Genomic DNA, 21,399 nt, shown 5'->3' with positions numbered 1-21,399 from the left:
ACCTAACAACTCCTAGTTATCCTTTAAAATCCATTTCCTCTGTGCGTCCTTCCTTGCTTTGCTCAAAGTAAAGACATTCCTGCCTCTGTGTCCCACAGCACTTTCTATTGTACTTCTCTCCTATAGATATTGTGCCTACAGTATCTGTCCTAATGTATTGTTTAACTGTTTGCTTATATATCTGTCTCCTCCATTAGACTATAAACTCCTTAAGAAAAAGGGACAGAGACCAGGTTCAGAAATAAAACTTTAAGTCAATGGACTGAGCAGACTTTATTATTATTATTATTATTATTATTATTATTATTATTATTATTAGAGAGAGAGGGAGCAGGGGAGGGGGAGAGGGAGAGAGAGAGAATCTTAAGCAGGCTCCATGCTCAGCACAGAACCCTCATGACCCTGAGATCCTAACCTGAGCCGAAGTCAGGAGTCAGATGCTTAACCCACTGAGCCACCCAGGCGCCCCACACAGGCTTTATTTTTAAAAATGTATATTCCATGTTTGCAAGTAACCCCCAAATCACTCATCAAAAAAATTGCGTGTGTGTGTATGTGTGTGTGCATGCATTTTGAGAGAGGGCGGTTGCAAGTATGACCAAATATTAACAATTTAGTGAATCGGGATAAAGAGTCTATACAAATATGCTCATTTTACTATTTTTAAAACTTTTCTGTAAATTAAAAATTTTAAAAATAAGAAGTTGAGAGCTAAATATAAACATTTTGTCCCGTTTTGTTTTTTTATATCTAGCACAGGGCCTGGCACACGACAAATTACATAAAGTCTGCTAAATGAAAAAGTGAACATGTTGAATGGTACAGACCACAAGTGATCTAGAAATTCCAAGAAAGTAGTCCCAGGAAAGAAGTGGTCACTATACAATTGAGTGGTGGTCTTATGAGGATAGGAACCACAGAAAAAGTGGGAGTGGTGCTGGGCTTTGAAAGGGGAGTATTAGTTCAGATTGGAAGACAACAGGCATTATGGGTGGAAGACACAACTTGTAAAAAGATTTGAAGGTGAGAATGTCCATGACTTCCAGGGAGGAAAAATTCAAAAAGACTTAATCTGTAGTCATTAAGTCCAGGTTGTGTTCATGGCACCACCGAATTCCAGCCTCATCTCCAAGCTTCAAACCCTTCACTTGTAAATTGGGGAAGATAATACCTAAATCACAGGGTCCTGTGAGAATAAAATACTAGTAATTATGGGGAAGTATGTAGTACAACAAAAAGTATTTACACAAATGTCAGGTATTCTTATTAAGGGATTGTTAGAGGAGTAATGAAGACACCAACCTGGCTGGAACTGGGGGTGACAATGCAGGGCACCAGAATGATATGATACTGAAAAAGCAGGCTAGGACCAAGCCCCAGAGAGTCTTGCCTATCAATCTCAAACATCTGGATTTTACTGGTAGGGAAATGAGAGCCAGAGAAAAATTGCTGGGGATGCAAATGGTATGATTTGAATTTTCACAACAGTGTTAAGTGATCAAAGTCTAGACTGTGGTTGAGGCAGAAGGGAATAGAAAGGAGGAGATGAATTCAGGAAAAATTATAAGAATCAACAGACTTTGGCCTGCATGTATCAAAAGGCAAAAGGGGCAAGTCAAAAATCACCCTAAGGGCAGCACTTTTCAAACACTGTTTTATAGAACACTAGTTAGTCCAGGAAATTCTGGAAAGGTTGTAAAACCCACCCTCATCTTAGATTCGAAATGCACATTAGTACATCAAAGACTCTGAGAAATAATGGAGTAAAGAAACACACTGTTTAACATATCCCCAAACTTATTTGACCTAATGTTCCGTGGAATACACTATGGGAAATTCTCTAAATAATGTTGCCCAGGTGAATGAGGTAGAACGGGGACACCAATAAGAGAATAAAGGATGTATGCTGAGTTGCTGTTTTCGGGAGTCGCTTTTATTGTTTTATTGTTTTTAGTAGGGAACATGGGGTTTCAGACATTCTGAGCTTAAGAAGCCAGGTGCAGCTGAGCAGAAGACAATGAAAATCAGGGTTTGAAACAAGTGAGATCAGATTTAAAGATGCAGTTTGGGAAGTCATCCTTAGAAAGGGAATAGTTAACTCCTGAGAAAAGATAAGAGACTACACAAAGAGAACAAAACTGAGGAGGAAGCAGAACTGAAGGCATCCAAAGAGCTATGTCTATTTGTGTGCCTATTTATTTTTATGGGTGTATTTCTATATCTATGTGACCAAGAGCAAAGGGCATTTATAAAAACATATATGTGCACAGTTATATTCTCAATCTAAGATAGAAATAGTCACCTAAACCCTTGTCTCCTAATTCTCTTTAGTTCTCTGATATTGTTTCTTAGAGAGGAACCAAGGTGAGAGTTGGAAGGAAGGGTGAAAATGATTAACAGTCAGTGGTTTGGGAAAATCCACACAGTAGTGGAGAGTTGAGAATAGGTGGGAATTTAATCTATGGATTTCCTGGATTTAATCTATACTCACTTATTGGCCACAAATCAGTGGTTATTATCCCTAGCTGCACTTTAGAATCAGTATTTTTTAAAAATATTAATGTCCCAGGGCTTCACTTCCAGAGATTTATCTAAATTGTTCTAGGGTGGGGTCCAGTAAGGGTAGTTCTTAAAAGCTTCTCAAATGATTCCACTGTACAGCCAGAGTTTGGAACCACTCATGTAGATTACGGACAAATCTAGCTAACCACGTGTTTTGTAAATAAATCTCTGGCTGCTTTTGTGCAATAACTGAAGAGCTGAGTATTTGGGCAGAGATCACACATGACCCACAATGCCAAAAATATTTCCTCCCTGGCCCTTTACAGAGATGGTTTTCTGATCCCTGGTCTGAATTAACTGAGCCAGGTTTGAGAAAAAAAGTTAATGAGACCTAATAATAAAATCTGTTTTAATTCATAATGAAAGGCCATACAAATTTTAGGATTCCCAGAGAAATGTTTCTTTTTTGAAGATGCTTCCTATTGCCGTAATGTTTTTGAGATATTTCGAAGTTATTATTGAGGTAGTATGAAAAATATTTTTGGGCTATGTTAAAAACTATTTAATGAAACATTAAAATTTTAAAGTAAACAATTCCCACCATTTGCATTGACATGGATGACACGGATGGAACTGGAGGGGATTATGCTAAGTGAAGTAAGTCAAGCAGAGAAAGACAATTATCATATGGTTTCACTCATATGTGGAACATAAGCAATAGCACGGAGGACCATAGGGGAAGGGAAGGAAAACTGAAGGGAGAGAAATCATAGAGCGAGATGAGCCATGAGAGACTCTGGACTCCAGGAACCAAACTGAGGGTTACAGAAGGGGGGGGTAGGGAATGGGGTACCCGGGTGATGGGCATTAAGGAGGGCACGTGTTGTGATGAGCACTGGGTGTTATGTGCAACTAATGAATCACTGAACACTACATCAAAAACTAATGAGGTACTATATGTTGGTTAATTGAACATAATAAAAAAATAAACATTTCAGTCTTTCCTTAATTTCCCCCCCTTCCTCTGTTAAATTATTTCTTCCTGGACCATAGAAGGAAAAATGTCAGCAAGGAGACAACAGATTTCTTCTAATAGTATTGAAAAAAAAAATCGGTCAAATGGTACTAGGTATGGAATCTTGGGTACTGTTCCACTGATATTAATCTCTAGCAAAACAAACAAAATACTGAGGTCAAAATAGCAAAACATTACAGTAGGATGTAGAATTTCAGGGGTGAGAGGAGGAGTAGGGTTACAGGATTTTTAAAATACTCCTCTATATTTTCCAAATTCTTACAATAGTTATGTATTATTTTTATAAGTCATAAAAATATTGATCTATACTTCCTGGGCTAGAGCAAAAACTCCAACAGTTTTTTTTTTTTCTGATGGGCCTAAGTCCCTCTCAATAATGGCTTGAAGGAATAATGAATACCTGCTGTGCAGAGGACAATATAGTGAAACTTCCCTATCGCCAGGGACTGCAACCCCGCAATATGCTGATGCCCTCTAAAAATAATCAAACCTTAATATTCTGATTTATAGATGAAGACCAGAGCTCAGATTGCCTAAGTCAGAGGGATACCACTTGAGCAAACGGCTGGTGTAGAATCTTCTCCACTAATGGAAAAGAGTTCACATGTACCTTACAACTGACAGCAGAGTATCACATTAAGAGACCCTATGAAACTCAGAATATCACTTTCTGGGTCACTCAAGAGAACGCAGCACCCTCTGTCTGAACAGTTCTATAAAGGATGCTACTTTCTATAAAGGTGAAGGGCCTTAAAAGTTGGCTTAAAGGCATCTGCTGACTCTGACCTTATTTTGCTGAGGGAGGGGGACAGGCTCTGAAACAGAGGTCATAGGTATAAAATTCAACAACTAAATTCTTTACTTGTGTCTAGTTGTGAAGGTCTGCGAATTTGTATCAGTTACCCTCATACAAATACCACCTATAATTTTTTTTAAAAATGAAGTAAAATGATAGATACCTGCCCCCAAACATTCTTCTCAATGAGAATAAATATCCTCGAGGCTGCAAAATACTTTTACTTAGGAAGAGGATTATAAATTTCAGCAAAGATCCCAGGATAGGCTTTTCCACTATAACAGAACAGACTGTGCCCTCTTCCCCTGAATCAGCAAGTTTCAAGTTTCCACTACATCAAAAAAAAATTTAGTACAATACAGGAAAGCTTTTTGGAATGTAATTTCAACAAAGTGAAGAGGGAGGGAGAAAGGCAAAATACAGTTCTTTTAGCTCCTTAGAGCTACATTTCCTTTAATTCCTGCTCCCCAACCCGCCCTCCCACCCTCACTACCACACACAGCTCCAGATCTCCTTGTGTATTTATTCTGAGTACCTGCTCCAGTTCATAGGCCTTTGCCTTATCCTCATCCCGGTCTGCATTCTTCCGGTAGGCCAGGCCCAAACCCCACACAGCCAAGATACTGTACACATTATCTCGGACCCAGGCATCCTTCTGATCATAGCTGGCTGGAAGCAAGCCAGTCACTGGATTCTGCAAGACCAAGAAAAACAGGACAGGCAGGTAACCATAAGCTGTTCATATGAGGAGACCAAAATTATCAAAGGGGTCACTTAGGGACTTTGGTCTTTCTTCTACTCCACTACTCCCGAGTTTTAGAACCTCCTCTTCCTACCAAGTGCAAGTAACTGCTATCTTGAATAAGGGGAAAAAGCTAGCTGAAGCTTTACCAGTCTGAAATGTGAGTAGTTAAAAGAAAGGCAGTGTTTTAACTTCCCAGTTAGAAAGAATAAACTATCAAAACTGAAAAACTAGCATTAAAGGACTAGAAAAAAGTATATAATTAACAGTATATACAAGGTACCTCAAATCTTCACATTAGTCTAGCCTTAAAATGGCTAAATGTTCCCCTAGTTCTCTTCTTCGGCTGGAGCGCAAGAAAATGACGCCCAAGCCTGGGGCAGGGGAGGGGGTTGTCTATAAACAAGCTTCAACACGTCTTTCTTTCTTTCTTTTTTTTTTTTTTTAAAGATTTTATTTATTTATTTGACAGAAAGAGAGACAGTGAGAGAGGGAACACAAGCAGGGGGAGTGGGAGAGGGAGAAGCAGGCCTCCCGCCGAGCAGGGAGCCCGATGCGGGGCTCGATCCCAGGACCCTGGGACCATGACCCGAGCCGAAGGCAGACTCTCAACGACTGAGCCACCCAGGCGCCCCTATTTTATTTTTTTTAAAGATTTTATTTATTTATTTGACAGAGAGAGACAGAGAGAGGGAACACAAGCAGGGGGGGTGCGAGAGGGAGAAGCAGGCTTCCCGCCGAGCAGGGAGCCCGATGCGGGGCTCCATGCTGGGCTCGATCCCAGGACCCCGGGATCATGACCTGAGTCAAAGGCAGACGCTTAACGACTGAGCCACCCAGGCGCCCCTTCAACACGTCTTTCAACTGTGCCCCCCTGGAACCCTGCTGTGGCTTGGGGGACGGCGGAGGGGGCGAAGGGCAGGGCTTAGAAGCCAAGGCTCAGGGCTCCCCGCTAACGGTGCTTGCCCCTAGTTCTGCTCTCGGCCCAAGCCCAACACCTATCTTTTCTTCAGGGTCCTCTAAGGCTTCCCCAGCTAGGGGGCGGGAGAACCTGGTACGTACACACACGTACATACACACACGGTGGGGCGTTCATCCAGCCGTCTCCGTCTAGGCTATCACACTGCACACCCTCGGTGATTACAGGCGACACCCCTTCACCTACCTGATGGCACAGGATGGTCTGATGCACCAGCCGAGCGTAGCCATCCAGTCGGACCCCAGAGTTACTGCGGCTCCTCATCGCGCCACGTTTCCAATCCCCTCAGAGAAACGGCCTGCGTGCCACAGGGGCCCTCGGCCCTCCAAGTGAGGAGGCTCCAGGGCAGCTCCGCCCTCGCGGTGGGAAGCCCGAGTGCCAGGCCCCGGCTGAGCCCTCCCACCGCTCAGGCCTGGCGCCGGCCGTCTGCGCGCCGGCGGCCTCTGGAGCCCCAGCACACGCCAGCAAGTGCCCGAGACTCCCGCGGTCTAGCGCCCCGCCGCAGCTCCCCGCCCGGCGTCGCCCTCTGCCGCCCTTACTCCCGTCCGGCCTCCAAGAGAGGATCCTGCATCCCCCGCCGAACTCCCGGACGCGGCCGCCGGCAGCGGGTCACGGGCGCCAGCGCCGTCTCCACCTTGCGGGAGACGCGAGCGGGGGGCGGGGCGGGCGCGGCGGGTCCTGGCAGCTGCGCGCTGCGTCCTCGGGGTTCGCCTCGGTCCGCCCCGCCCGCGCGGGTCCCCAGCGCCCCCGCCCGCTCCGCGGCCGAGAATGTGTCACCGTAGGCAATATGCCTCCAGAGGTTTATTTTCGAAACACCTCCAATGACTAGTTAAGTTTTCCACGCTTGCTGTGCACGCAGGATGTTGAGGAGGCCGTTTCTTCCGCCGGCCTGGTTTTAGGAACCTAGGGAAACTTCAAACCTAAAAGGCGAGATGCGCGCTTGGCGGCCAGGGTCTAAAGAATTGGAATCTCCGGGGCTTTACTGTATTTCGTACTCTTGACTAAAAGCTCAGATTAAACTCCTCACTCTGACCCAAACCGAACAAGAAAGAACTCCCTAAGGTACTTTCTTCCTTAGAAACTGGGGAAGAGCCAGGCACGGGAAGGAGGGGGCAGTGGTGCGCTTTGAGGAAACTAGTTCCCCGGGTGGGGGCCTGGGCTGCGAGGCCAGCAGGGCCTCAGGACGGCCTTGGCTGGAGAGGAGTTGGAGGAGGTTGTGTAACTGCTTTGGAAGGCTTCCTCGTGCGCACGTCGGTCACAAGGCTGAGGCAACGAAGACTCAGCTGAAAGTAAAGGGGCCAAAGGGAGGATAGAAAAGAAGCCTGTAGGTAACACTGATCATTGGCCACAGGGTACTCTCGGCCCGCACCCCGCTCGGTGTCCTGGCGCCAGGGCCATTGCTCCCTGCGTTTGCGGCCCTCAACCCCCACGCTCGATCTCCGCTGGTGCCAAGCCTGCACGCCTTTCAAAGCTCGCTTTAAGTACCAGCTGCTCTCTGAATCTCAGAGTAAGAGAATTAGACTGACTTTTCAACTCCAACTCCGAGAATCTGTGGTTCTAAGCCGTCTCCAGCCACCTCGCCCAGGCTACGGTGATTTTGTATTTTCATTTACCTTTTTATTTCTCTAAATTTAGTCTCTTCTCACAAGCTCCCTCCCTTCCAACACCCCGCGCACCCCTGCCCAAATTAGCATCAAGCCTGGCACCAAGGAGGTGACTAGCAAATATTCCCTAATGTTGGTGATGAGGAATGAGGAAATGCTCAAGAACTCAGATCTGGAACTTTCAGTTTCAACAGCCAGTCAGTGATACAATTAGACACGGTGATACACTTAGAATTCTCAAGCAAATAGTTCCCATTGCAGTCGCTTGCTATGCAAATGCCAGGATTGGCAAATAAGCCATTTCAAGGCCCAAGGGCACAGGGGAAGAAAAAGTCTTTCCAGGGAAAACTACTTCATTTTGGACGAAAGAGTGCTTGACCTTCCCTGCTCTGGCCCTAACTCCCTGACATCTTCCCCTCAGCTTGTAGCCTCCGAAGCCTTGTCTCTATCCTTGTCCCCTTCAGGCTACTGCCCTCTCTTTTTCTTCACCTTACCATCATTTAAAAATGTTCTAAAAATATTAAAATAATAAATGCTCAGTAAAGAAAACTTGAGAAGTATAGAAAAGTAAAGCAAATCACCCATAATTCCTTCACACACACAACCACCTGTTAATATTTTAGTGTAACTTTTCTAGTCTTTTTATTTCTTCTGCACAGACCTCCCTCCCCGCCCCCTCGCCCCCCCCCCCCTCGCGCCCCGAGTTATTTAGAAGTATGACTAGATTAGGAATATCCAAGGTAGGGTGACACCAAGAAAGGTAACTGGCTGGCTAACAGGAGGCCTGGCTGGAATGGCCTTAGCTTGGTGCTTTCAACCTCAGTCCAGGCTGGGTATATAGTCCTTCAGCCTTAGAAACTTGATCTCCTCAGTGCCCCAGAACTGGTCAGAGTCAGGAGGCTGACTCATGCTGATTACCTTATGAGATTGATGGATGAGAACCAGAGAGCTGGTTGATAATGAGAAATAGAACTGTGACGGTTTATGTTGGCCTCATCACCACGGGTTCCTCCCTTAAATACTGCATAAGCCTTACTCCTTACCAAGTGCTATTTTGTTTTATACAATAACTGTATGAAGTAAATACTATTATTAACCCTATCGTAGGGATGGAGAAACTAGGGCAGGGGAGGATTAAGTAACTAACACGTCTGCTCTATGTTGGCTTCACCAACTCTCCCTTTTCTGTGCTTCCATGGCTCACTGACACATTTGTTAAATATGTCAAAACTATCAATCAGGTTATAGCCAAGACTTGCCAGTCTGAAAGCCATTATGTTTCTTGAAGGTGATTTTTCTATTTGATTCAAAGTATATTAATTTTATAGTTTAACTCTAAAATAAAATTTTATTTCCAACTTCCTCGGAATATTTTATTGTCGATCCTTTATATTTCCTGGAAGCTTTCATTATACTAATCTTCAAAAATCCAAAATTTTTAAAACTTCACATTTGATAAATATTTCCATGGTTTACATTTTATGTTAATATCTGCACTAATCTTCCCTTTAGTACATGTCCTCCAGTTTGCTTAGCTATTCTCTTATTATTAAGTAAAAATAAATCTTTTATTATCAAATTTCTTGAAAGAAAAGGTTCATACACTATCTCCTTTCCATCATTTCCCGTTCACTCTCTTTCAATTTTTTGAAAAAATTATAGAAGCACTATATAAGCACATTCTTCATGAAAAAAGTTAAAACATTACAGATAAGGTTGAAGTTCCCTATGTCTATCACCCACAATCAGAGGCTCCTCTATCTCCCTTCCCAAAGGTAACCTCTGTTATAAGATTGGTTTGTATCCTTCCAGATTTTTTTCCGATGGATTAACATATATATGTCGAAATGCATATAAAATACCATTGTTTTCTGTGTATTCTTTTAATATAAACAATATTATACCCTACTTCCTGTTGTGCAGATTGCCCTATTCATCCAAAATTATGTCATGGAGATCTCGTCATGTTATCATACACCATGGTTTATGTAGGCATTCCTCTATTTTTTTTTTTTATTTTGCAGGTGGTAAGGGGGCCATCTTTTAATAAATACTTTGTTAAATATTTTATTTTTCACCATAGCAGAAAGCAACATAACTGGACCACATTAGCCCTGTCTCACCAAAAAGAAATAAAATAACTCCAAACCCAAAAATCAACCAACACTTTCACTAAAAGACATTATCAAGGATGCGTTAGGATATGAGGAAAATCTCTGCAGCTTTTGCAAAAGTTCTGTAGAGGACATATTTCCTGGATAGGTAAAAACCATGCAAGAAATGCTTTTCAGAATTTAGGAAGAGAAAAAGAAAATAGTTGTCAACTCTAATTAACTTGGAATAGTCCCTCTTTTAATCAGTGCTTCTACCAGGAAGTTCAGAGCTAAATTTAATATAAATTACTGAGAATTAAAGCATATGTATTTTTCCCCTGAGAACCCCTCCCTCACATACACTCATATGAGTTTGAGCTATTTTTAATTGTCTTATTATACATGAATTTTAAAAAGCTATCTTAAAATCATTTGGGAAGTAGGCAGGGTATAAATTTTAAATAAACACACCTGAGAAATATGAAGTAAACAAGTTCATGTAGGAATAATTTCAACATGAAGAAATGACAGGAAGCTAGAGATTTGCAGTGGCAGATTTTTTTCAAAATGTAATTATTTCAGGCACAGTTGGTAAGTACACCTGTCATATATGCTTCCAGAAATGTAGCTCAAAATGATAACATACTGAAAGAAAAACAAATCTTGGGAATACAAAATTCATTTATTATAACCAGTTTTGCTTACACTGTCTCAGAATAGCCAACTGGACTAAAATGTGTGGGTAACAGAACAACTTACTACAATACAAAAAGTTCATATATATTTAGACCTTGGAACTTTCTACGGGATTGAAAACTTTTCAAAAGCATTTTTGCTACAGAAATAAGCATTCCTCTATTGATGAGCATTTACATAGTTTGTTTCCGGGTTTGAACTCTTGAGAACAGTACTTCAGGGAATATGCGTATATGTCTTCCTGTAAATGCATATGGATGTTTTGGAAATAGGCATTTAAAAATTTTTGATATAGCCAAAAAGCCATTTAAATTATCTGCACCAACCAGTAGTGAATGAGTCTCCACTTCCCCAATTCTTACCAAAACTTGATATGATTAGACTTTAATTTTGAGCAATCTAGTGGGTACAAAATGGTATCTTACCTTAAGTTTCATTTACCTAACTACTAATGTCACTAAGCATCTTTTTATGTTCAATTTAATTTATATTTTATTATATTATGTTTAGTTAGTTTATGTCTTCTTTATATACTTAGTCATTTCTCTATTGGGCTGTTTTTCTTATTGGTTTATAGGTATTTAAAAAAATATATGTATTCTGCATTTTAGCTTTTGTTAAAAAAAGAAATCTAAAAGAGATATTGTACTTGTTTTACCATAAGCAGTTTATCTATTTGCATTTTTATGGTGTTTTCATGTAGTTTTTATTTTTAATGAAGTCAAATTTATGAGTCTTCGTCTTATTTTAGAAGGCTTTTATAGGAGGTTCAATGGTGACTCCCCAAAAGATATGTCCACCCAGAACTTGTGAATGTGACCTTATTTGGAAAAGGGGCTTTTGCAGATGTAATTAAGGTTCTGGAGATTAGATCATGCCGGATTTCCTACTAGCTCCTAAATCCAATGACAAGTGTCCTCATGAGAAAAGGAAAAGATACATAGGGAGGAGAAGGCAATGTGAAGACAGAGCCAGAGATGGAAGTGATGCGTTTACAAGCCAAGGAATGCCAAGGATTGCCAGCAACTACAAGAAGCTAGGGGAGAAACATGGAGCAGATTCTCCCTCAGAGCCTCTGGGAGGAACCAACCATACTGACACCTTGATATTGGACTTCTGGCTTCCAGAATGTGAGAGAATAAATTTCTGTTGTTTTAAACCACCCAGTTTGTGGTAATTTGTTATGGCAACCCTAAAAATCTAATAAAGCCTTTCTGTCCCTAAGATCATTAACACATTATCGAGTTTTCTAATACTTTTATTGTTTTGCTTTTTATCTATAACTCTTTTAATGCCTCTATAATTTATTTTTTACAAGTGGGTTTAGATAGAAATTTAACTTAATAGTTTCCTAAATGGTTAGCCAATTGCACTAACACCACTTAATGAGTTATCCTTTTCCTATTGATTTGAAATGCTACTTTGATTATACCCATGGGTCTGTTTCTGGATCACTAGTCTATTTCATTAATCTATTTTTCCATTCCTTCATTAATATTGCAGTGCCTTCACCATCATCAAGCTTTAATCTTTCATATGAACTTTAGAATTATTTGATCAGGTTCTAAGGAAAAGCCTGATTTTTATTGTAATTGCACTAAATTTATAGATTTGTTTGGGGAGAATGGACATATTGATAATATTTAGCTTTCCTGTCTACAAACAATGTATATTTATTCAGGACTTCTTTTATTTCTTTTAGTAAACTTTGTAGTTTTCTCCATGAAGACCTTGCACTTTTTTGGTAAATTTTATGTATCTTGGTACTTTGTAGTTTCTGTTGCTATTAAGATTTTTTCCCGTATATTACATTTTAATTAGTTATTATGTATAGGAAAATAGTTTTTGTATGTTTATCTTATATCCACTTCCTGTGTTAACTCACTAGATGTCTGAAGGTGATGTTTTTGGATTTTCTAGATCAACAGGCATATCGTTTGCAAATAGTAACAGTTATGTCTTTACCTTTCAAATCTTTAGAAAACTTACAGTGGGGATACTGGCTATCCTTTCCTGTTCCTGACTTTAATGGACTGGTTCTAATGTTTCTAATGTTTCATATTAAATATGTCTTCACTGGGTTTCCAGAAGATACCATTTATTACATTAAAATAATTTCTTTCTCTCCTTGACTTCCTAAATCTTTATTATTAATATTATTATGAATGAATGTTGAATTTTATTGAATGATATTCCTGCATGTATTGAAAAGAATCATTTGTTTAGTCCTTTATTTGGCTAATGTGTGAATTATATCAATAGGCTTCCTTATGGTGAACCATATTTTTTTTTGCTGAGAGAAAGCACACTTGGTCATGATGGACCCTCCCTTTAATATGCACTAGATTCAATTTACTAATATATTATTTAGGATTTTTGCATCTTTGTTTTTATATTATATTGGCCTATAATATTATTTTTTATGGAGTCCTTGTATGGTTTTAGTATCAAGGTTATGCTTACTTGTGAAATGAGTTTGGTACTTTCCCCTCTTTTCTATTCTCTAAGGTTGTTTATATGAAATGAAAATTATGTGTTCCTTGAAGTTATGGTAGAACCTCACTTGGTAGGACTCTTTCACCTGGGGTCTTTTGGGAATAGGTAGATTTGTGAAAACAATTTCAATTGCATTATCCAGATTTTTAATTCTTCTTGGGTCACTGTTGATAATTAATGTTTCCATAGAAAACACCAATTTAATCCAGGTCAGGGTTTCTCAATATTGGCACTGTCGACATTTGGGACTTGATGATTCTTTGTTGTGGAGGCTGTCCTGCACACTGGAGGATGTTTAGCAGCATTCCTGGTCTCTACCAGCTAGATGTCAGTGGTACCATCCTCCCCACCCCTAGATGTAACAACCAGTCTCCAGATCTTGCCAAATATACTTTGGGGGTCAAAATTTATTTATATAAAGTTGTGCAAAACTGCTTATAACTTTTAAGTCTCCTTTGAATCTGGATTATGTCATCCTTTGTACTCCTGACGTACTTTCTCTGTGTCTTCTCCCTTTTTTATAGGATGGACCTGTCCAAAAGTTTGTCTATTTTATTTAGTCTTTCCCCAAGGCAGCTCTTAGCTTTATTTATTGAGTATATCTTTATTTCTGTATTACTTTGTGACTTAATAAATGGACACATTTTAAAAATATCTTATTACAAGAACAGAATGTACAATACAATGAATTCCACCATGTAGGTTCAACAATTATCAACTAATAATCTTGTTTATGTCATTTATACTCCTGCCTTCTTTTCCCCCATATTGTTCTGAAGCAAATCTCAGGCATCATATCCATTCGTCCATAAATAGTATGTATCTATAAAAGATAAGGAAGTTTTATTAAATATAATTACATACCATTACACCTAAAATACAAGTCCTTTCTATCATCAAATATTCTTTCTTTGTTCAAACTTCCCAATTATTTCATAAATGCTTGTGTGTGTGTGTGTGTGGGTGTGTGTGTGTGAGAGAGAGAGAGAGAGAGAAAGACAGAGAGACAGAGAGACAGAGCAAGAAAGAATGAATCAGGATCCAAATAAGGTCCATGCATTGCATTTGATTTATATGGCTCATGAATTTTTTTGTCTCTTTTAAGCCATAGGTTTCTCCTCTTATCTCTTCTTTCTTCCTTGCAGTTTATTGAGGAAATCTGCTTGTTTGTCCGGTAGGATTACCCCAGTTGGACTTTGCTGATTTCATTGCCATGGTATTGTTTAACATATTATATTCTCTGTCTTCTGTATTTCCTACAAATTGGTGCTTCACTTCAGAGGCTTAATCAGCTTCACGTTCAATTTTCTTGGCTAGACAGCTCATGGGGAGGTCTCTCATCAGGAGTCACATAATGTCTGGGTGTCCCTCAATGGCTAGATCCATTAATTCATTTAAAGTTGCAAAATAGTGATATGCCATCATTCCATATTCATTTATTTGCTGAAATTATTTTTTTTATTTTTTATTTTTTTATTTTTTTTAAAGATTTTATTTATTTATTTGACAGAGAGAGACACAGCGAGAGAGGGAATACAAGCAGGGGGAATGGGAGAGGGAGAAGCAGGCTTCCCGCGGAGCAGGGAGCCCGATGCGGGGCTCGATCCCAGGACCCTGGGATCATGAACTGAGCCGAAGGCAGACGCTTAACGACTGAGCCACCCAGGCGCCCCTTGCTGAAATTATTTTTTAAAGTTTTCTGTAGAAGTGTATGGGAAGAGCACTATGTTTATTTTTTTATATTAGTTTTTATTTAAATTCCAGTTACTTAACATATAGAGTAATATTAGTTTCAGGTGTGTCCAATTTAGTGATTCAACATTTATATACAACACCCAGTGCTCATAACGAAAAGTGCACTCCTTAATCCCCATCACCTATTTAACCCATGCCCGCATGCATCTCCACACTAGAAACCATCAGTTTGTTCTCTGTAGTTAAGAGTCTCTTTATTGGTTTACCTCCTCTTTGTTTCCCCTGTGATCATTTGTTTTGTTTCTTAACTTCCACATATGAGTGAAATCATAGGATATTTGTCTTTCTCTGACTTACGTCGCTTAGCATAATACTCTCTAGCACTATCCACGTCATTGCAAATGGCAAGATTTCATTCTTTTTTATGGCTGAGTAATACTCCATTGTTTATGTATACATCACTTGTTTATCCATTTATCAGTCAATGGACATTTGGCCTTGCTCCATAATTTGGCTATTGTGGATAATACTGCTATAAACATTGGGGTGCACGTATCCCTTCAAATCACTATTTTTGTAACCTCTGGGTAAATGCTTAGTAGTGAAATTGCTGGATCATAGGGAAGTTCTATTTTTAGCTTTTTGAGGAAACTTCATACTGTTTTCCAGAGTAGCTGCACCAGTTTGCATTCCCACTAATAGTGGAAGAGGATTCCCCTTTCTCCACATCCTTGCCAACACTTGTTTTTTCCTGTGTTGTTGATTTTAGCCATTCTGACAGGTGTGAGGTGACATCTCATTGTAGTTTTGATTTGTATTTCCCCGATAATGAGTGATGTTGAGCATCTTTTCATGTGTCTGTTAGCCATCTGGATATCTTCTTTGGGAAAATGTCTATTTATGTCTTCTGCCTGTTTTTTAACTGGATTATTTGGTTTTTGGGTGTTGAGTTTGATAAGTTTTTTATATACTTTGCATACTAACCCTTTATCAGAGTTGTCATTTGCAAATATCTTCTCCCATTTCGTAGGTTGACTTTTAGTTTTGTTGATTGTGCAGAAGCTTTTTATTTTGAAGTCTCAATAGTTTACTTTGCTTTTGTTCCCTTGCCTCAGGAGACATATCTAGTAAGAAGTTGCTATGGCCGATGTCAAAGAGGTTAGTGCCTGCATTTTCCTCTAGGATTTTGATGGTTTCCTGTCTCACATTTAGGTCTTTTATCCATTTTGAATTTATTTTTGTGTATGGTGTAAGAAAGTGCTCCAGTTTCATTCTTTTATTGTTGCTGTCCAGTTTTCTCAACACCCTTTATTGAGGAGACTATCTTCTTTCCATTGGTTATTCTTTCCTCCTTTGTTGAAGATTAATCGACCATATAGTTGTGGGTTCATTTCTGGGTTTTCTATTCTGTTCCATTGATCTATGTGTCTATTTTTGTGCCAGTACCATACTGTCTTGATCACTACTGCTTTGTAATATAACTTGACATCTAGAATTGTGATGAATCCAGTTTTGCTTTTCTTTTTCAAGGTTGCTTTGGCTATTTGGGGTTTTTGTTGTACCATACAAATATTAGGATTGTTTTTTCTAGCTCTGTGAAAAATGCTGTTGATATTTTGATAGGGATTGCATTAAATATGTAGACTGCTTTGGGTAATATAACCATTTAACAATATTTGTTCTTCCAATTCATGAGCATGGAATGTCTTTCCATTTGTTTGTGGCATCTTCAATTTCTTTCATCAGCATTTTATAGTTTTCAGAGTACAGATCCTTTACCTCTTTGGTTAGGCTTATTCCTGGGTATCTTATGGTTTTTGATGTAGTTGTAAATGGCATCGATTTCTTGATTTCTCTTTCTGCTGCTTCATTATTGGTGTATAGAAATGCAGCAGAGTTCTGTACATTGATTTTGTATCCTGTGACTTGCCTGAATTTTTTATTAGTTCTAGCAATTTTGTGGTGGAGTCTTTCGGGTTTTCTGTATATAGTATCATGTCATCTGCAAGTAGTGCAAGTTTGACTTCTTCCTTGCCGATTTGGATGCTTTTTATTTCAGTTTGCGGTCTGATTGTTGTGGCTAGGACTTCCAAGACTATGTTAAATAAGAGTGGTGAGATTGGACATCCCTGTTTGTTCCTGACCCTAGAGGAAAAGTTCTCAGTTTTCCCCATTGAGGATGATATTAGCTCTGGGTTTTTTGTATATGGCCTTTTTGATGATGTATGTTCCCTCTCACCCTACTTTGTTGAGGGCTTTTATCATGAATGGATGTTGTACTTTGTCAAATGCTTTTTCTGCATCTATTGAAAGGATCATATGGTCCTTATCCTTTCTTTTATTGATGTGGTGTATCATGTTGATTTGTGAATTCTGAACCACACTTGCTACCGAGGAACAAATCCCACTTGATTGTGGTGAATGCTTCTATTAATGTACTGTTGCATTCGGTTTGCTAGTATTTTATTGAGAATTTTTGCATCCATGTTGATCAGGGATATTGGCATGTAGTTTCCTTTTTTAGTGGAGTCTTTATCTGGTTTTGGTATGAGGTAATGCTGGCTTCATAGAATGAATTTGGAAGTTTTCCTTCTTTTTCAATTTTTTGGAATACTATGTGAAGAACTTTAAGTATTTGGTAGAATTTGCCTGTGATGCCATCTGGCCCTGGACTTTTGTGTGTTGGCAGTTTTCTGATTACTGATTCAATTTCTTTGCTGGTTATCTGTCTATTCAAGTTTTCTATTTCTTCCTGTTTCAGTTTTGGTAGTTTATATGTTTCTATGAATTTATCCATCTCTTCCAGTTTGTCTGATTTTTTGACATATAGTTTTTCATAACATTATTTTATAATTGTTTGTATTTCTGTGTTGCTGGATGTTATTTCCTCTCATTTAGATTTTCTTTATTTGGGTCCTTTCTCCTCTCTTTTTGATAAGTCTGGCTAGAGGTTTATCAATTTTAATATATTTTTTTAAAGAACCAGCTTCTGGTTTCATTGATCTGTTCTATTGTTTTTTCAGTTTCTATATCATTTATTTTTGCTCTAACCATTATTATTTCCCACTTCTGGCTGACTTTAGGCTTTGTTTGTTGTTGTTTCCTAGCTCCTTTAGGTGTAAGGTTAGGTTGTTTATTTGGGATTTTTCTTGCTTTTAAGGTAGGACTGTATTATTATATACTTCCCTCTTAGGAGTACTTCTACTGCGTCCCAAAGGTGTTGGGCTGTTGTGTTTTCCTTTTCATTTGTTTCCATGTATTTTATTTTAATTAATTACTTTTTAAAACTTTTTTAAATTAAAAATATTTTAATTGACATATAATTAGTATACAGTGTTATATTCATTTCAGGTGTACAATATAGTGATTCAACAATTCTATACATTACTCAGTGCTCATCACAAGGAGTGTACTCTTCATCCCCTTCACCTATTTCACCCTTCCCCCACCCACCTTCCCTCTGGTAATCACCAATTCGTTTTCCGTATTTAAGTCTGTTTTTGTTTTTTTTTAAATTTTTAAAAATTTGTTCATTTGTTTTGTTTTTTATTATATATACATTATTAACATAAAAAATTTCTTCTTTAATTTCCTGGTTGACCCATTCATCGTTTAGTAATATGTTGTTTAAGCTACTTTGGTCTTCCAAATTTTTTCTTGTGGTTGACTTCAAGTTTCATAGCCTTGTGGTCAGAAAAGATGCATGGTATGATCTCAATCTTTTTGTACTGGTTGAGGCCTGATCTGTGACCTAGTATGTGATCTGTTCTGGAGAATGTCCCATGTGTACTTGAAAAGAATGTGTATTCTGCTGCTTTAGGATGGAATGTTCTGAATATATCTGTTAATTCTATCTGGTCTAGTGTGTCATTCAAAGCCATTTTTCCCTTGTTGATTTTCTGTTTAAATGATCTGTCTAGTGATATAAATGGGATGTTAAAGTCCCCTGCTATTATTGTATTATTATCAATGAGTTCCTTTATGTTTATTATTAATTGTTTTATATATTTGGGTGCTTCCATGTTGGGTGCATAAATATTTACAATTATTAGATTTTCTTGTTGGATTACTCCCTTTATTATGATATAGTCTTTGGTTTAAAATCTAATTTGCCTGATGGAAGTATTGCTACTCTGGCTTTCTTTTGATGTTCATTCGTATGAGAAATATTTTTCCATCCCCTAACTTTCAATCTGCAGGTAACTTTAGGTCTGAAATGAATCTGTTGTAAGCAACATATAGATGGGTCTTGGTTTTTTTGTTTTTGTTTTTGTTTTGTTTTTAACCCATTCTGACACCCTTTGTCTTTTGATTAGAGTGTTTAGTCCATTTACATCCAGAGTAATTATTGATAGATATGTATTTAGTGTCATTTTATTACTTGTTTTGTCATTGTTTCTGGAGATTTTTTCTGTTCCTTTCTTGTTTTTATCACTTTTGGTCTTTCCATTCTAGTCACAAAGTCCCCTATATTTCTTGCAGGGCTGGTTTAGTGGTCACAAACTCCCTTGGTTTTTGTTTGTCTGGGAAACTCTTTCTCCCTCCTTCTATTCTGAATAATAGCCTTGCTGGATAGAGGACTCTTGGCTGCAGATTTTCCCATTCCACGCTTTGAATACATCATGCCACTCCCTTCTGGCTTGTCAAGTTTCTTTTGAGAGATCTGCAGCTAGCCTATTTGTCTTCCCTTGTAAGTTAAGGACTTCTTTTCTCTTGCTGCTTTTAGGATTTTCTTTATCACTGTTTTGCAAATTTAATTACAATATGTCTTGGTGTTGGCCTGCTTTTTTGATTTTGATGGGAGTTCTCTATGCTTCCTAGATTTCCTTCCCCAGATTAGGGAAGCTTTCAGCTGTTATTTCCTCAAATAAATTTTCTGCCTCCTTTTCTCTCTCTTCTTCTAGGACTCCTAAAATATGAATGTTATTACATTTGATGGAGTCACTGAGTTCCCTAGGTCTATCCTTATGGCCTGTAATTCTTTCCCTCTTTTGTTCAGCTTCATTATTTTCTATTATTTTGTCTTCTAGGTCACTAATTCATTCCTCTGCTTCTTCCAGCCTGCTGCTCATCGCATCAAGCCTGTTTCTAGTCTCATTTGTTGCATTCTTCATTTCTGATTGATTTTTTTCATGTCTTTTTTCTCTATGGAAAGGGTCTCCCTGAGGAGAAGTGAAGATGTGTCTCTTCTGTTCTTTTCTCAGGCCCAGTGTGTATCTGTATGATTGTTGCTTTAAATTCTCCATCAGGCATGTTACTTATATGTGTTTCAGTTAGATCTCTGGCTGTGGCCTCATCTGTTCTCTCATTTGGGATGAATTCCTCCATCTTGGCGTTTTTTCTAAGTCTCTGCCTTCTTCTCTGTGTTAGAAAAGCCAGTTATGTTTCCTGTTCCTGAGAGTAATGGCTTCATAAGGAAGAAGACATGGAGTGCCCAGGGATGGGCACTTCAGGGAGTGTCTCTGGTGTGTGCTGCATGTGCTCTGATGTTGTGTTTTGACTGCTCTATCCTTCAGGCCAGTCCTCTGCAGAGGCTCTCCTTGCCTACTATGGGCAGTGTTTGGTCCTTGGACAGAATGTGGCAAGTTTTAACTTGGTGTGCTCTGGTCTGCTTGTTAAATGATACCTGATATACTTCCATGAGAACTGAGGCCCTGCAGAACCCTCTGGTGGGGAGATGTGGTGTGGGCAGGCATTTGTGCTGGTCTTCTGGGTGAAGGGCCCATTGCACTGGGACTGATGCTTGACTGAAAAGGGCAGTCCTGTCAGGGTGTGGGGCTGTGGGGTTTGGTGTAAGCAAGTTAGTCAAGTCAGTGTGGGTGCTGCTCTGCTTCCTATAGGTGGTTCTGTGTTTATGCTGAGGAGCAGGGGAGGGAAATCTTTGTCTCTGGAGAGGTGTCTCCATGAATGCTGCCTCTCAGGGAGACACTCTGAGAAAAGTGAATAATCTGCCACCTGTATGCCCCATGTGTTTTTCAGATTGCGCTTTTCATGCTGTCTGGCTCTGGGTTTTTTGCCTGCCTTCTCTCCAGGAGCAATGGAGTGCCCTCTGGGCTCTATCACAGCCAATCCTGCTGACCTTTAAAACTCCACACTTTAGAGACATGGTGTGGGCAGGGGCTTGTGCAGGTCTTCTGTGGGAGGGGCTGGTAGCACTGGGACTGAGGCAAGCTTGACTTATAATGGCAGTCCTGCCAGAGCATAGCGGTGTGGGGCTTGGTGTAAGCAACTTAGGCAGTCGGTGTCAGAACTGTGCTGCTTCCTGAAGGTGGCTGTGTGTTTATGCTGAAGGGTGAGGTAGGGAAATGGTGCTGGCCAGCTCCTTTGTTCCGTGAGAGGTGTCTCCATGAGCACTACCTCTCAGGGACAGGCTCCAGAAGAGCAAATAATCTCCCACCTGTGTGCCCCAGGCCTTCTTCAAATCATTGTTTCCACCCTATCTGCTTCTGAGTTGTTTGCCTGCCCTCTCTCTGGGAGCAGGGCAGTGCCCTCAAGGCTCTATCCCAGCCAAACCCCCTGACCTTTAAAACTCAAGGCTTTAAGTCCCACTGGTTGCAAGAACTCACAAAATTCAGCCCCTCTAATTTTCCAAACTGTTGGCTTTGGGAAATGTTCTCCTTGTGCATTCCCCTGTGTGGGCTTCTCTCCCTTGCCTTATTCCATGACCATGGCTCCCTCCCCTCTGCAGCACCTGCAATCCGTTTCTCCCCTAAACCACGTCTCCACACTTTCTACCTTCTTTGATGTGGCCTCTTCTGTC

At 39.7% G+C, this 21,399-nt stretch overlaps 1 protein-coding gene across 7 annotated transcripts in view; it reads right to left on the bottom strand.

Moving 5' to 3' along the window:
- The window catches only part of PHKA1 (phosphorylase kinase regulatory subunit alpha 1), a 142,130-nt gene extending 135,437 nt beyond the window's left edge, over positions 1-6,693 (bottom strand). For 5 of the 7 annotated variants that reach the window (XM_078064893.1, XM_078064894.1, XM_078064895.1 and 2 more), the window contains exons 1-2: positions 6,242-6,693; positions 4,870-5,028 (exon numbers count right to left, since the gene is read on the bottom strand). In XM_078064893.1, coding sequence (XP_077921019.1) covers positions 4,870-5,028; positions 6,242-6,319 — 237 coding nt within the window. In that variant the 5' untranslated portion in view covers positions 6,320-6,693. Of the gene's footprint in view, positions 1-4,869; positions 5,029-6,241 lie in introns of those variants that run through there. The other 2 variants (XM_078064899.1, XM_078064898.1) reach the window with 2 other exon arrangements.
- Positions 6,694-21,399: the final 14,706 nt, after the last annotated feature.

This window comes from Halichoerus grypus, chromosome X (assembly GCF_964656455.1).
Source record: "Halichoerus grypus chromosome X, mHalGry1.hap1.1, whole genome shotgun sequence".
NCBI lineage: Eukaryota > Metazoa > Chordata > Mammalia > Carnivora > Phocidae > Halichoerus > Halichoerus grypus.
The sequence above is the reverse complement of the archived record's forward strand: the minus strand, read 5'-3'. Positions and strand labels throughout refer to the sequence as shown.